Source organism: Notothenia rossii (assembly GCF_949606895.1).
Source record: "Notothenia rossii genome assembly, chromosome: 9".
In the NCBI taxonomy this organism is placed as follows: Eukaryota; Metazoa; Chordata; class Actinopteri; order Perciformes; family Nototheniidae; genus Notothenia; species Notothenia rossii.
Window position 1 is genome coordinate 68,731,526 of NC_136907.1, and position 17,164 is coordinate 68,748,689.

The 17,164-nt window shown below is 39.6% G+C and overlaps 1 protein-coding gene across 1 annotated transcript; it reads right to left on the bottom strand.

The window, feature by feature from the left end:
- Nucleotides 1-2,641: 2,641 nt before the first annotated feature.
- Nucleotides 2,642-17,090, bottom strand: LOC307018376 (uncharacterized protein). The gene is made up of 5 exons (XM_079648606.1): nucleotides 17,022-17,090; nucleotides 10,884-11,591; nucleotides 9,100-9,253; nucleotides 5,372-8,647; nucleotides 2,642-4,807 (listed from the first exon to the last, which is right to left on the bottom strand). Exons 2-5 carry the CDS (start codon nucleotides 11,574-11,576, stop codon nucleotides 2,973-2,975), a joined length of 5,958 nt encoding a protein of 1,985 aa, XP_079504732.1. The 5' UTR covers nucleotides 11,577-11,591; nucleotides 17,022-17,090; the 3' UTR covers nucleotides 2,642-2,972.
- Between the last annotated feature and the right edge of the window lie 74 nt (nucleotides 17,091-17,164).

A 17,164-nucleotide genomic window follows, 5' to 3' on the forward strand; every position in this document is an offset into this window, starting at 1 on the left:
TAATGCAGTTGAAATATATTCAAGGCTGTTTGTTTATTTGTTCATAACCAATTTTTATAAATATAATAAACCAGCTTTTATTTTTCTTTAAAAGTAGTATGTTGTATATCGGGTTGAGGTTGAAAGTGGGTAAATTAGATGAGCTTAGTGCTTACTAATTATGACACTCAGAAACAAACCTCTTAAAGGTAAGGTAGGTAATTCACTTCAGAAACACTTTTTGTTATATTCCATGGAATGCTCTTAACATCCCGATAGCAATGAATACATTAAATGCTTTGACAATAAATATATACAAATATGTCATCTGTGGAAGCCGTAGCACTGTAAAAAGCACGACCAATTATCTGCCTCGGCCCGGCTAAAATAACTGGATGGCCTACCTGCCTGTCAGCCTTCGATCTCGTGCCCTCATTGGTCTTGTGCGCGTTCGTGTGTGTTGGAGGAGTGGCTCTGGAAGTCTGAAGGAAGGGGTAGATCTTTCTCGGTTGTGTACTTTCAAATTCTAGCGCACTCGAGCTGGTTTCTCCATTCTTAACTACCCTACCTTTAAGCTTACTTAACACGTTACAATACCAATTAAAAGTTTAACTCAATTGGCAAACAGTGCTTTATCAACACATCCAGCAAATATTTTAGCAACATTAATAATCGGAGTTATCTTTAAGCGTTGTAATATCTGGCAGTTTTTAGCATACATCTGGGACACTGGGGTAAGTCTTCACTCTCTTAAAGATAAGCTAAGCTAACTGTGGATGTTTGACACGTTTACAAAAGGTAATTTTAAAACCCTTACCGGTGGTTCAATTGGAAACGTGCGAGACTCTTATAATCAGATGGGTGTAAAGAAATCCTGTTTCAAGTATTAATGTAAAAAAAAATTCCAACTTGAGATTCTGCTTACTATCCAGGTAGTTTTTCTTTATACATCCATGAGGTAGCTGACAGGTGGAAGCCGCCATCTTTGTTTTGATTTGGGACTTGAGTTGCAATTTTTATATGGCAGCAAGGGAAACAGGTAAATAATCTTAATCACTCAGCGGACAGAATTTATTTTCTTACAGGTGAATAAACGATAATTGTATCCGGATAAGTATGCACTTAGACATATTAACAGTTGTGTTAAGTAACTAGTGATGGCGAGATGAAGCCTTATGAAGCTTTTTAGCTTTCCAGCCAATTGGTTCGCTAAAGGTTTCATCTCATGAGACTTAATTAGAGCACAAACCCCCCTGTTGGTCAAAGTGTGTAAAACAGGCAGATATGACATCTCAACAGTGTGCTCTTTCTTATACTGAGTTCCCAATGACTAAAGCCTTATAATAACTCTAAACAATTAACAGGTAATCATATTTTCATTTAATCAAGTTGTATCAATATTGTATTTATTCCTTTTGAATGGGTGTGATTGAAAAGCCTAAGGAGGCTGGTAAACATTGCAAAGAGGGATTTTTATTCCTTAATAACATTCGTAAACGTAACCATGTTATAGCCTTAGAAAGGTTAAACAACATAAAATAATACATGTATTAGCTATTACATTAAGCTGATGCTTTTATAAACAAAAAAAAGACAAATTGACCGGTCGTTGAACCAGGGACCCTGCGGTTGAAAGTCAACATGTCTTCAAGCTGACAACAGAGTACCTTTTTGTTTTACTGGAGGCCAGCCTTAGCTAGACTACACCTCCGGGGACGCAACAAAAAAATGGTTGATTAATTATTAAATAATGAATATTATATTTAAATAAAAATTAGTAACAATAAAAATATCCCAAAAAAAAATCAAATAAATCAAATATTAATACAAATGTAATAAATAATATTAAATAAAAACATTAAATAAAAAATATCATAGTACAAACATAATAATAAAAAAGAATAATACTATTATGAAATTATAATATTAAGAAAAAAATACATATCAAAAATCAATACAAGACGTAGGTGTGGGTGTGCCATGGGTAAAATAATGTTCACATTCTCCGAAGGTCGCCCCACCACCTCCGAAAGATTTAGTAAATACAGATCTAAGCAGCAGACCACAAATCCAGATAATGGCAGTATGTTTCAACTGTGTAACCATCCATCAACACTGTATTTTTGGTGGGAATGCGTGTTGGAGAAATGTCTTTTAAAATAATTCAATAATTACACAAAACAAAGAAATTATATAAAAAAAGAACAATAAACAATGACTTTTACTACAAGATCTGAATACTTCTTCCACCTCTAGATCTTAAGACTGATGGTTACCTCAATGACCCAGATGAATCTTAATCAGATACAAAATTATGCTAAGTGAAGTATGCTAAACTAACCGCAGACAATGTGAATAAACACACCCGATCCTCCTATAAATGAAGTACTTTTAAATGTACCTGTCATGTAGTACTTCTCAGCCCATTGCCTAATGTGGCTCTGTATGGAGCTTTCCAAAGAAAGAAAAATTGATGATGCCCTGAAACAGAACACAGCCTTGTTGAGTTGAGTTGGATTGAAGCCCTTTTCTAACTGTTACACAACACAATTAAAAAAATGAAACATGCTTTATTAAATCAAAAATCTTACAGCTAAAGACATCTGGAGCTGAATCTTGTTTTCACAGAATAATCAGATCTCAAATGCCACACAGTAGTCCCTTTGTTTGATATCTGAAACATGCATTGCACACAGATAAAGAACCCAGACAGCGATAAAATCAAATATACCTATCAGAATAATCTGGTTTACTTGGCATAATAGTATCTGATGTATTGCATTATATTCAATAAGAAAATGATCACCTTTAATACTTGTAACAACACTTTATACAGTTATGTACAGTCAGGAGCACTAAATCAATAACCCAAAACGTTTGTAGTTGCTGCAACTGTTATTTTGACATTAACTAATAAGAGGCACAACTCTCTTCAACCACCACACATACAGTATGTATGTCCATTGACACAGCTTCTTGTCTACTTTTTCGTTCTATAGTATGGGACAGTATTCGCCACATCTCATTCGTAGTCTGTCAAGGGATTCCTGTGCCTGAAATACATTCCCTCCTCCACTAGAGGTCGGTATTGCCATTGTCCCAGCCGAAGACTCCCCCTCAGGATGGACTTTTCTGTCTGGATATTTAAACTCAACTGATACAAATGAAGAAAGACTACCATTTTTTCTGGTCCAGGTTCTGGAAGTGTCAATTGTAGGTGATACCCTGAAGCCTCTCCCTTTGTCACTGCTTGCATCTTTCCCCCTACTTTGTTCACTAAAATTCTCCAAAAAGGGGTCAGAATCGCTTCCATGTGGCATGTTGTAGTAGGTGCACTTTGGAGTTAGAGGCTTCGCCATCTCCTCGAGCTCTGATGAGGAAATGCCTGCAAGAAGGTCTTGCTGGGGCGGGACATCCTCGCAATGGTTTTCGTCACCTGTGTCGATAGATGTGCTATCTAACTGATCGTACATTCCCAGCAAGACTGGAGGAGATTTTCGGATGAGGTGATTCTCTTTGAGCAGCCATCTACCTTGGTCGATCAAAACCCCTTCAGGTGAGTCCTTCTGCGGCGTGGAAGACATGCTCTCTGCGGCATTATCAGCGTCCACCTTCTGTGAGCTTCCAGCACTGAAATACGACAGATCCTCCTTTGAGTTTTTACTGCCTGAGAAATCAGAGGATGAACTTCCTACACTTTTTATTTGAGAATTCGGAGAAACTTCTATATTACTGTCAACAGAAAGGTTGGAGTTGGCTCCCTTGACATGTGTTCTCCCCTCAGGGGTGCAGCCTGGGGAAACCTCTTCTCCGCTCTCTGTGACAATATCTACCGAATCCTGAGTTTTATATCCACCACTCTCCGACGATTCTGGCCTGTAATCGGACAAATCGGAGGTGGTCGGGGATGGCAGACGCTTTAAGCCATATGAAGGATCCTTGTTATATATTGGAACAACAGTTTTAGTTTGTGTTACTCTAGCATTATCTGGCTCTATCCGGATTTTCCCCTGAGTGTCGTACGTGAATTTAAGTGAAGAGCACTGCAGGGCGTTGTTAACAAAGTCAAGCAATTCCTGTGATATCTCCACTGGGTGTTCCTGAGGCTCTCCTCCCTCGTCGGTTTCAAGTTCATGAACAGTGTCTGTCCCATTACCTTTATTATCCTCACACTGGCCCTCAGAGGAATGTTTGGTTGATGATCCAGTGTTAGGTTCTGTTACCTTTGAATCTACATTTGCTTCATCACAGCTACTCTGCGACAGCAAATACGAGGCCTCCTCTAGTACGTTTTTACAATCTCTGTCCGCAGCAATACTGTCTGCTTCATCAGTAGCATTTCCCTCCATTAACTCAACCCCCTCATGTACCGCATTCCTATCTTTTTCTTCATCATCTTCCCTCTCCTCTTCATCTAGCATTTGCTCTGTTCTCATATGTTCTTCAATCTCCTCCACGACGTCTTTCTCTTCCTCTGATTCTTCCTCAAGACTAGTTTCTATTAACTCGTTCCTGCTCTCCTCACTCTCCTCACATGCTTCTTCCTCCCCATCCTCCACAGTCTCTTGAGATCTATCTTTTCCCCCCTCATCTTCCTCCTCCTCATTGTTTTCCTCACTAACCACTTCGATGTTGTCCTCTTCCTCATCTTTTCCCCCCTCATCTTCCTCTTCCTCATCTTTTCCCATAAACACATCATCATATTCCTCCCCCTCCCCCTCCTGTATAACCCCCTCCTCTACATCTTCCACAGTAACTGAGTCTGTTGCTTCTTCTGCTTCCTCCTCCTCTTCCCCCTCCTCCTCCCCCTCCTGTATAACCCCCTCCTCTACATCTTCCACAGTAACTGAGTCTGATGCTTCTTCTGCTTCCTCCTCCTCCTCCTCCTCCCCCTCCTCCTCCTCCTCATCCTCCCCCTCCTCCTCCCCCTCCTGTATAACCCCCTCCTCTACATATTCCACAGTAACTGAGTCTCTTGCTTCTTCTTCCTCCTCCTCCCCCTCCTGTATAACCCCCTCCTCTACATATTCCACAGTAACTGAGTCTGTTGCTTCTTCTTCCTCCTCCTCCCCCTCCTCCTCCCCCTCCTCCTCCTCCTCCCCCTCCTCCTCCTCCTCCTCCCCCTCCTCCTCCCCCTCATCCTCCTCCTTCCCCTCCTGTATAAACCCCTCCTCTACATCTTCCACAGTAACTGAGTCTGTTGCTTCTTCCTCCTCCTCTTCCACCATCTCTTCAAATCTATGTTCTGCTTCCTCTCCTTTATCTGACTGCTCAATAACCCCATCTGCCTCTTCTTCAATCTCGTCCCCTTGCCTCTCTTCAGTTATCCATTCCTCCCCCCTCTCTTCCTCATCAACCCCCTCCTCCTCCTCTTCCTCTGTCTCCCCTTCACCCTCTCTCTCATCTGTTTCCTCAACAGTATCCTCCTCTCTTGTTTCTTGAATTTCTTCTAATGTCTCCTCCTCTTCCTCCTCGTCCACTGTCATTGGGTTCTCTGTCCCTTCCTCTACTTCCTCAACATCTTCCTCTGAACACCCTTTCCTGACTTCTGATTCTTTCTCCTCTTCATCATCCACTACTGTCACTGTCCCCACTTCTGCCTCGTCCCTTTCTCCCTTTTCAGTGTCTTCACTGTCATCATCTCTGTCATTCGTGAGCTTCCTCTCCTCCTCTACTTGTTCCTCTTCCTCCTTTTCTTTGTCTGTTAAGTGCTCATCTGTCTGTGATGTTTCTGAGTCTTTATCAGGTTCTTTCTCTGACTTGGTTTTCTCCTTGGCTTGTTCAGAATAAAACAGTGATTGTAAGGTACCTATCTTTGCTATATCATGACACTGAGAACTGTCCTCAGCTCTGGAGTTAGTATCAGGCTCTGGTGATTCTTTTATTACATCGTTGAGTTCTTGAACAAATTGTTCAACATCCTCCTCAGAGTCTGACAGTTTTATTTCATTTTCTACACAAGTGCTCTCCTCTACAGGGTAAAAACATTTAGTTTGGTGGATTGTTGAAGAAATCTCTGCTCTGAGATCTTGTGGCATATTCAACTCATCCATTAGCTCTTCAATATCTTCGAACGCATCCCCTCCTTCAGAAGAAAGATCCAGCGCAAATTCTGTTTCTGAAGCTTTGACAGATATCGGTTCACTTTCTAGTCTTTCTCTCATAATCTGGAAATCCTTCCAGCGTTCTCTGGAAGTAGAAGATGTTCTGCTTTGCATATCCGTCAAACTTGCCCTCTGCCCTCCCTCGTCCTCGGGAGCGGAAATTCTTTGCAGTGACTCCAACATCAGCAAGGCCTCCGAGGTGCTCGATTGGTTGCCATCTCTTGGCGCAGATGTTATTTGGTTGTCTCGTAGAGTCACCACTGATAAGAACGATACAACGGCTTTACATGACGAGCCAAACATTCCAGCCACTTGTTTTGAGAAATCAGGAAGACTGCTGGACCTTTCTAGGTTGGATGTTTCGTTGGTTTCAGATGCACTTTTGAGGCAGTGAATCGAAGAGTAAAGTTCCCGCAGGAGAGGTACCTTTGTGTCCAAACCCTTGGGTGTCGATGAAGGTGATTCATTGTCAACTGTTCCGAGGATTGCTGCAGATTTGTTTGGTCTCAATCTGTTCTCGTTGGCCACAAGATCGACTCTAACACTGGGCATTGAAGCACACGGCCCTCTTAGAGGTCTTTCATTGCGCCACTGAGCTGTAGCTTCATTCAAATAAGATACTGATAGGCAAGAAACTGATTTCTCGATGTCATCATTTGGCGATGTATTGTACCCATCTGGATTTGCCTGGCATTCATTCTTTTCATCGGAATCAGAATCATCGCCGATCTGAAACACAACCTTTACCCGAGGCTCTGTGAGTTCCTCCTCAGTGTATGGCACGGGGTCTGGGCTGACTTTCTCTAACCAGTTCTCCACATATTGGTGGATTTCAGTGGGTGAAGGACTGACAGTAGGTACTGAAAAACTCGCATTTACCACTAAAGACTTTTTAGATGATGGTACGTTTTTTTCATTCATGGATTTTGCCTTGCTCATTGTCTTTCGGAGTGGCACCGGTGCTTTCTTTGGTTGAAAAATGTCTGAGATGTTCTTCTTCATTTGAGGCCTCACAGTTGGAGTATCTACATTATGGCCATTAAATTTAGCAGCTGTTTTACTTATGTTTTGTCTCTTAGGCGGGGTCTTTCTCACATTTTCATTGTCAAATAATGAAGCTTGCTCTTTCCCAGGCTTTGTTTCACCCTTACCCACTTTCTTAATTTGAGGCTTTTCTGTTCCTTTACTCTTTTGTCCACTTTTAGCACTTTCTGATGAACTCTGAGTATTTCTGACCACACTTGTATTGCTGCTCTGCTTGTCTGTAGATGAATGTTTTCTATCTTTTGGGGGGCTGACTATGCTTCCTTTTAGCTTTTTGTCCGAACCACTTGTTGAAGTGGAACTCTTCGGATTCTGAGCAGTTTTACTTGTCTTCTTCTTTGCCTCTCTTTTAGGAGTATTGCCTTTTTTTACTCTATCGTGTATTTGGGAGTTTGTTGCAGTAATCTCACGTCTTGAAGTTATTGGCTCTGAAGACAATGATAACATCTCCTCTTTCTGTCTTTTTCGTGAGTTAGAGGTGTGTGGCTGCCCGCTAAAATCAATATCACAATCATTGCTGGATGACGGTTTGCTTTCTGCCTCTGGAGGAGAGCCATGCAAAGGCCCACCGTCTGTGCTATATTCGTCATTTGCAAAATAGTTGTCATAGCAGGGTTGACTCTCATAAATATGCATCACAGTCTCTGTAACCTCCATCCCGTTACTCTCTATCTGAAGCACCTCGGCTACTCCTGACGAACTGATGGAGGAGGGCGAGCCTTTGCTGCTTGCTTCTGAAGACTTTGTTTGCCTAGGTCTTGGAATGATCCTGTTGCTGCTGCTGCTGCTGTGTTTTAAAACGCAGTATTCCTCACTCGTCTCACCATCAGCTGTCCTCTCTATGTAGGAATAATGTCCCACGGTGTTTTCCCGAACTCCCGATTCTGTCACCGTCTTTACACTCTCAAGAGACGCTCTCTTCGTGACGCGCAGAGGACCTGGTGTAAGAGTTCGTTTGAAACCAGTTTTTCTAAAAGCCGTGGAATTGTAGCCTTCACATGCTTGCTCATCATTAAAGCCAACTCCCTTTCCAATCTTAGAAGTGTGGTTCTTCTCTTTTGATTCACCTTCACTGACGCTAGAGGACTCTTTGGCAACGATGTTGTTTGAGTCAGGTGAGCTGTTGCCCGGCTCAGATACCGAGGCACTAACTGTCCCATTCCTAAGGCTTGAGCGGCTGAGCGTTGTAGTCCAGTGGAGCATCTCCTCTTCTTTAATAGTCAGTCGAACTTTCATCTCCACGGTCATGCTGCCGTCTTGATTGACACGGAAAGACTTTTCAATGTCATCATCATGAGGTACAATTCGATTATGAGAGTCATTATCAGCCATCCCAGCTCCACATTTGTCCTTGGATGTGGGATGATGTTCGACCTCTGTTTCAAAAGATTGGTTGTGCTGATTCAAGGGACCGCTTGTGCTTCCATTTATGGACTTGTTTATCTGGTTGACAATATATCTCTCTGATGATAGGGAAAAATTCCTTGAGCCTCTTCCACTCGAGAAAGATTTGTTGTTGACTTTGGTTGAAGGTGTTTGTGGAAAAAGGGGAGAGCCAAAGAGACGTTTTCTTAATTACATAATAAAAACACCATAGCGTATTCATATTGGTTTGTTAGTAATATTTTAGGAACATTTTTGCTTTTTAATTTACTTTTAAGGGGTAAATTATATCTGACATCAGTACAAATAAAACAAACATCTGTCACAATTTACCACAATAAATAAGATTTTTTTTTTTTTTTTCTCAATTTGAACAACTAAAGGACTATCTTAGTTAAAGGTTCCCTATTATTATTTAGCAGAATAGGTGATCTTTAAACAGCTTTGATTGGTTTATAAGATGAATGTACATGTTTTAAAGCATAAGAGTGGTGACTTGCAATTACTGTCCAAACGATCCTACCGTATAATAACCACAGGGACTTTTACATAAAGATTGTAATATGTCAATTGACTGATTAAAACTCACCAGTTCCGGGCTGCAACGGTTCCACAGGATCAATGTACATTATTTGAGCCATCTGGCCAGCTCCTTGAGAACTGTAGTCTCTCAATCTGAAAGGCTCACTGCCTGCTGCTACAACAACTCCAGAGCACAGGATAAGTCCTGCAAGACCATCAATCTGAAAAAGGAACAGAAACACATTTTTAAATGCACTTATATATTGCACTCAGATTGAAACATATTGTTGGAAAACAAACAAAATAAAAAGACCATCAAAGACAACGAGGTATTTCTGGAGAAATAAGATGCTTTTAAGGTTACTGAGACTCATGAGCTTAAGCAGGAAAAGGCTTCCTGTTAAGGACACATCCTGGAAAAAGGGATTATGGAGTGATAACTCACTGCTTAGAATACTGTAATGTTTAAAGATTTAAAGGGGGAGCCTTGGTTCTGTATTCCTGAAATACTACTTATAGTTTAAATTAAGAACATAATATTTAATGATAATAAATAAGGCGGTTGTAAATCGTAAATTAACTGAGTATCACACACTATTTTTGGGGTATTTTTTTTTTTAACTGAGATTTTAAAAGAACAAACTTCAATATACAGTAAACTCAGTCAATCTGCTTATAGCTAGACAGACTATTCTATTTTAGTAACCCAGACATTTAAATAATATAGTCTTAAATCCCCTTAAATAGAAAGTACATTCAAGGACAACAGCTGAGGTGCCATGGATTATCATGGCAAGGTGCTAATTGAAAATAAAAACATAATAGTAGTGATGTAGCTAGCTGAAATCATAAACGGTCATTGTGTTTTGATTTCAGCTGTGTTCACATTAGCAAACAATCTGGTTGAGGTTTCATTCATGAATTTCTACCAACCTCTTTTCCTCCTTTTTGGTTGAGGGAGGTATAAGTGGAGGTCAACAATCCTTGCTAAACCGCAACCACTTTGAGTAATCCAATCAAATCTCAAGGATTTCTTTTAAATCTACAAACTAAACCTGGAGCCTGTGTTGTCGTTCACTCAGAATAACATCACATTACTGAAGCCAAAGGGGCTCCAACATTAGGTTTACTTGGACTTGATAAAAAAAACATTTAGTTAAATATGAGTATGTCTTTTTCTGCAGAGTAGGGTGAGAATATTATTCACAACTGGGACGTGAGACACTTGTTTTTGCCGTTTGTGGATTATTAGGTTATTGAAGTGTCAGCCATGTGCATCAGTTTTTTCTGTCCCCTGGAAACTAAAAAGTGTTTTTTCTCAAATGTGTTCATGTGTAGTTAAATTGATGTTTTTGTGTGTTGTTAAATTGGTGAAAAGGTGAAATGTTTGCTTGTGTTTTCTTGGTTTGCAATGCATTCAGCTCAGGGCCACCGTGCGAAACAGCTGGCCTTCCAATGACTGAAGGAAACACAATCCTCCTCCAAACACATCTAAACCTTACTGATTCCCCCATTGTGTCTTATTCTGTAAAAAACAAAACAATGGAAAACTAACAATTAGCCGTTTGTAGTGGTGTGAAGGACGTAGCTGGTCGCAGTAACTTTGTGGAGTTTAGTTGCTTGCCTGTTACACATCTTTATCCTAAACTAAGCTAACAGGCTGTTAGTTCCAGCTTCATGATGATTGGAAAGATGACTAGTATCTATCTTCTCAGCTAACTCTCGTCAAGAAACCAATATTAAGCAAATATTTACCAGTAAAAACGTAATGCAGAACAGGTAAAGAAATACCAATAGCACAAAAGAAGCTGTTTAATTATCATTGATGATCCCCGCTTTCCATGTACTTACTCTTCTGCCATCCGTAGAGAAGAGTTTCAGCACTGGGAACAGCATGCTCTGGGAGAGGTAGTCGAGTAAAGCATCGAATGTTGGTGCTGTTTTTCTCTGCAACACGATTGTGCGTTTAACATTGGGGTCCTTATTTTTGATGACCACAAGCCTCTTTGGTGTCCGAACTGTCACCCTCTTTGGGACAATGTTGGTGACAACATCATTTCTTCTTTTTAACGGACTAAGCCTGGATCCTTGTCGTCTTTTTCGCCCTGCGCTGGGGGGTCTGGTGGTATTCCATGGTACCTGCCGCCGGTTCACTTCTTCCAGGTTTATCGGCTTCACCCGTCTCTGGTCAGAACACACATACGATCCCCCGTCATGTAAGTCATCTAAAGTCTTAACCACAGTGGTCCCACGAGGTGTGGTGATGTTCCTCACTCCAAATGGCAGAGGCACTTTTTTTGACAGAGCGTCCAGGAGGGCATCAAATGACTTGAAGGTGCGGGCATTGATGACCATGCGATGCCCACTGAACTTATAGTCACCGCTTTTGTAGAAGCATACTCTTTTAGAAGCTGAGGGGTCAGAGATTGGCTGCAGGGGTCTAAAGGGTAACGTCTGCCCACTGCCGTAGGATCCTTCCTGGGCAGATGTCTCCTGGGAAAAGGGCTCCTGGGCAGGAGGCTCCTCAACAGGTGTAGCGCTCATATTGAGTGGGGATGGCTAGTAATTAAGATAAATGAGAAAACTAATTAGTTTTTATGTGTGCTTTGTTCAATGCATGTACTATTATGCTATAGGTAGAGTAATGAGTTATAGAGTATTAGGAAGACTTTAGAGCTTGTCTACTCAGTAAAATGCAACCACTTGACTTAAAGGTCCCCTATTGTTTTTCATCAATATATTCAGGTGATAAGGTGGGCGGGGTTACCTTGATTGGTTATTGGCTAACGGTTAGACCAGCCCAAAAAATCGTTATGACATCATAAAGTGGCCATAATCTGATCAGCTCATTATCAGACAGGTTTTAATATAAATGGATCAGGACAAAAAGAGAGGGGGTATTTTTTCCTGAAACTTTCAGAATCTCTTTACACAGAGGGGACACATGCTTATGTATAAAATATAGGAAAAAGTGGATTTTGCATAATAGGTGACCTTTAAAGATCGTCCAGTTTGTTACTCCATTTTCTTTCGGATGTTATTAAGCTAACGTGGTAAAAGGTCAGATTCCCATTTAAATTCAGCATTTTTTAAATAATCAATAAAGTAAATCAAAAATGTAGGTGCTTATAAAAGTAGAACTAGGAAAACCCCTCAGCTAGAAGTAAAATATTATGACTGTATGTTAAGATTCAGTCAATGAAGGGCTATCATCATCTCTGAATGGTAAACAGACAACACTGTATCTACTGTTTGTTTAGGAACAAAGTGAACTAGACACATGTGCATATGCGAAATAATTGCTGTCATACTGAGTGGTGTTTAAATGACATTTATAAATATATACTATAGTAAACTAAATAATAATTGCATAATGATATTTAAAGCTGCCATGCATATATGACATACAATTTTCTGTTACATTTCTTCTTTTTTTAACGTCTTTTGTAGTTTGTATTAATGCAATATTTGATTGTTTTGGTTATTGACATTATAGTTGTATAATATCATTAGTTCTAAACATTGCACTATAAAAAGAACACCATTTGTACATGAAGAGATAACAGGGGTACAGAGCCTCTGTTATTTATTATATATTTTCAGAACTCGCATAATAAACAAAAAGAAAAAAAATACTTAACATTGTATTAAATACTCAATAATATTTCAATACAGGTCCTACATCAGTCTTTTAAAAGTAATAATAACCCTTTCTTACTTTGAACCACACAAGAAGTAACTAGATACAAACACAGATTTAGACCAAGGCCACACACAGGAAACATAGCAAGAAATCCGTATGTAGATCTTTTCTTTTTTTAAAAGGAACTTGTAAAGAAATATGTCAACAGAAATGTAGATGAGACTTACCATGTTTTTCACATTTCACCTATATTATAGTCGATAAAACAACAGCAAAGTGAGCACCCGTCATTCCTCCGAGCGCTCGGTGAAAGCCTCTCAGCGACGTTTGAGGGCTATTTTTGGACATGCAACATCATGACCAATTTGCCTAATCTTTGCTCACACTTTATCAGCATATCAAGAATAAAAAAAGGAAGGATTTTTTTCAGTTTAACATTCAATAATAAATTCATGGTTATATTGTTAATATTGCATATTTTTCTCTTTTGTTATTTGCTCTAAAAGATAAAGTGAGACAGTAACTGGGTGAAAAGGATTAGTGAGCAACAGATGAATTAAAGAGAAGAGTATGGAGACAGTCAAAGTTAATAAATGTTTATGAACTTTTGAGATAAAATGAAGTATCTAAACAGAAACCACGGGTGGCTGGGCCTGTTTCTAGTTAGCAAGTGGCCTGCATAATCAGATTTGAAAAGTCTTGCGCTAATAGGGATTAGTTTAAAGAGTGTGCGCACTTACTGACAGCCCAAAGTAGAATAAGGTCTTAAGAAAGCACTTTTACCTCACAGCAGGTATTGGAAATCCACCATCAGACTTTTAAACAAATAAAGTATCAGTATTTGCACGTATGAAATACTCAGAATTAGAATATCTTTATTAGTGCCACAGAGGGGAAATGTACATTGTTACAGCAGAAAATAGCCAAAGACAGCTTGATGTTACATAAGCATGCATAAAAAAGTATTAAAGATACAACAATTATAATAAAAAAAGTTACACAATTAACAATACACATCCTGTAAGAGTTCTGAGGATTTAGCATTTTAAACAAAATTGACCATCATTTTGAAGCTTTTTATCAAAACGTTGAAGGTTAACACTTCAAACACTTTTATTCAGTGCCTAAGGATTTAATGCATCATTTGGTGAGAGCTGTGTCGCTATACTAAAGTTACCAGACAGTGTCCCAATTACAAACTCTGACTGATTCAACAGCTGCTAATACCTCAACATGAAGAAGCTGGAGACTTGCTGTCGTGGTCATTGGAGGAAGGGCCTGTGGAGGTCCGATACTTGTATCAATGTGTTACCATTAGCTCTTATAACTGATCCAATATTATGTTAATTTCAGGATAGTATTTTACCTTTTTTTAGTCTTTCAGTAAAGGCAGAATGTATATTTTATTTAATGTTATGAGCAGCACATTGCATTGTTTTGCTTAGTTCAATAAATCTAATTATTTGGAGTGATTGCTCAACCTTCAATCACTAGGTGATAATGTCACATGCTAATCTGGTTGGATTACTAGGACCCAAATTAGCAATTAAATCAGTGCCATCTAATTGTGTAGTGGCCTAGCTGCTGCTCAAAGGTCACAGGCTTGATCTAAACAACAGCCATGCCTTCATCAAAAGCTGTAGGTCCAACTAATGGACGGTAGCAACACTAAAGCTTACTCACTAGCTGTCAAGAACTCTATAACAACAACAACAACAACAAAGTGCACTATCCTTCTGTTTTTGGCTGTTAACTGACTGTTATGATCTCTGGTTAACCAAAAGGTGATATTTTCCTCTTTTTTTTTAGAGGACTTGAAAGGTAATTTAAACTTGTAATTATCAAGAAAAAAATCAAACATAAGAGGAATGTCTAGAAAAATAATTGTACATTGTCAATGGCATGCAATGCAAACATTTCCCAGATTGGGATCAATAAAGTACTTCTTATCTTATCTTATAATGTTATTCATCTCATCTTATCTGTTTTTAAATGTTTTAGCTGATTGGTGCTTAAATTGTATTCATATCATTGCCTGAATGTAATTTTCCTTCTCTCCACGATGCTGGCTTCATGACATTCTGACGGATTAAAAAAGTATGTCTTCTTCTTCTTTTTCTTCTAAGCTTTTGTCCTGCTGAGCGGTGCTGTCTCCTGTGCTGTCTCCTGTCCGTGGGTTTGCTATCCTGGCTCCAAAATGGTGGAATGAGCTCCCCATTGAAATCAGGACAGCAGATAGCTTACACATCTTCCGGCGCAGACTGAAAACACATCTCTTTCGACTTCACTTCGAGCGATAGAATTACTAACAAAGCATTTATATACTAATAAAGGACTGGCTTATCTAAAGCCAGTTGAGTAGCACTTGAAATGTTTGGCTCTATGAAACCTGATGTACTTATATGATTCTGTTTTCTTCAAGGTTGTATCTTCCTGGTCGAATGTACTTATTGTAAGTCGCTTTGGATAAAAGCGTCAGCTAAATGCAATGTAATGTAATGTTATATGTGTATATGCCGTACATTTGTGTGTGTTTTAATGGCAAATTTAACATCAGGTCGAGGGACAAAAGTTGAAAATGTGTCTTTTTGCAAACATGTTTCAGCTCTATGTAGTGACTATTTAAGTTCTTCACCTTATTAACTACTAATGTGAAAACATGAGAAGACCCAGGTATTTTTTCTGCGAACTTAAAAAGGTTTCCAGCAAGTTAGTTCATTCATTGTTAACTTTAGCAAAAACACAAGTGGCACGTTGGCGCCATCTACCGCCGGGTAGCGATACTGCCGAAATGAAGGCTTTGCATTGGTAGCAGGACAGATGTTTGAGGAGAATTTGAGGAAATATACCCAAGCCCCCAAGGAAGTGCGCCGGACTCCGAGGAAAATGGTTATGGCTAGAAAGGATCCGTCTAGTGTAAATATGACGTCACGTTCTCGTTGTAACTTTCGTTGTAATTGGAGCGGCTCGGAAACACATCTACAGCAGTAACATGATGCAACATACACATTAATGCAGCAGCAATATTAATAGAGAAACATCAGACATAATAGTAAAACACTGCAAGGGAACATTTTATTGCACAAGGAGCTATCTTGGGACTTTTACTGCGACAACGTTGACTTGACTGTGAATAAACAATAAACCATAGTGTTGGTGATCTACAGTGTTGTCATTCTTCTTTGAACACCAGCAAGACCGCTAACACCCTATTTCAACAATCACACTCCCTGTAATTGACATAATTAATAGATAGTTTAGCTTCTCATCATCATTTGCTGTGGCCCACTGATGTTAACGATCGTAACTGAAAGGCTGCCTGCCAAACGTAAACATTCAGCCACGTGACATTCAGCCAAACTCTCGCGAGAGTTTTACACAAGACGGATCCTTTCTAGCCATAACCGAGGAAAATATTCGTTGTGTCCAAACGGCGGTACTGCAACTTCCGTATCTATCAGATGATGATGATGATGATGTCCCTGGGCCCGGAAATACTTTTTCCCATTGACTGACATTGGGAAAGAGTGGTCTGTAAATCGTTGGATAATTCTTTTTTAACCAAATAAACTACCCAGTATGAACGTTTGTATAGCCTTTATTAAAAACATTAGGTCCTCAAGTTATAAAATGTGCAACGCGCATCTGAGAGTGGGAGCTCGGGGGGCGGGGCTTAAGGGGCAATTTAACTGCGCATGCTCTATGAGCGTACAGCAAGGCATGATGGGTAATCTGTGACGTTTCGCGCTCTCAAAAGTTGGGCCATTTTGTCCTCATGCGCCAATGAGCAGCTCTCATAGGAAAGAACGAGACCCCGCCTCCGAAGCTGTATCCAGTTCTTATTTTACATCCATGAAATATACACAGGCACATCTGGGTATTGATCAAAACTTGTACCTTTGTCTAAATAATGCACTGAGAGGCAGTGGTGGAAAGTAGCTAGGTATATTTTACTGAAGTAGGCTACTCTACTTAGTTACACTTTTTTAAGCTACCTTTATAAGTATCTAAAACCATGAGTGGGTTGGCAGAAAATAAATTGGAGAAGTTTGTTCAAAAAAAAATCATAGTTCAAGCCCCTTAAATGTAAAGATTTGCTGCTTCTGCTTTAAAAAAAAAATTAAATATGTATTTCTGCAAAGACTACTTTCACTCCATAAGTACATTTCCCTTGTCGTATTTAAATACTTTTACTATGAATTGAGTATTCTTACATTGTAGTTTTAGTACTTTTACTCAAGTAAATAATCTGAATACGTTTTCCACCACTGCAGAGCAGCGTTGGGAATAACAATGTACATTTACTCAAGTACCGTCCTTAACTTTTGTACTTATAATTGACTAACCTTTTGAATGCAGGACTTTTACTTGGTACCGTCTGTTATTTCTACTTTCTCTTAAATACAAGATCTGAGTACTTCTCCCACCTCTGAATAAACCATAGAATGGAATAAACCCATCTGGGCTCTCACACAAGCTCTCACATGTG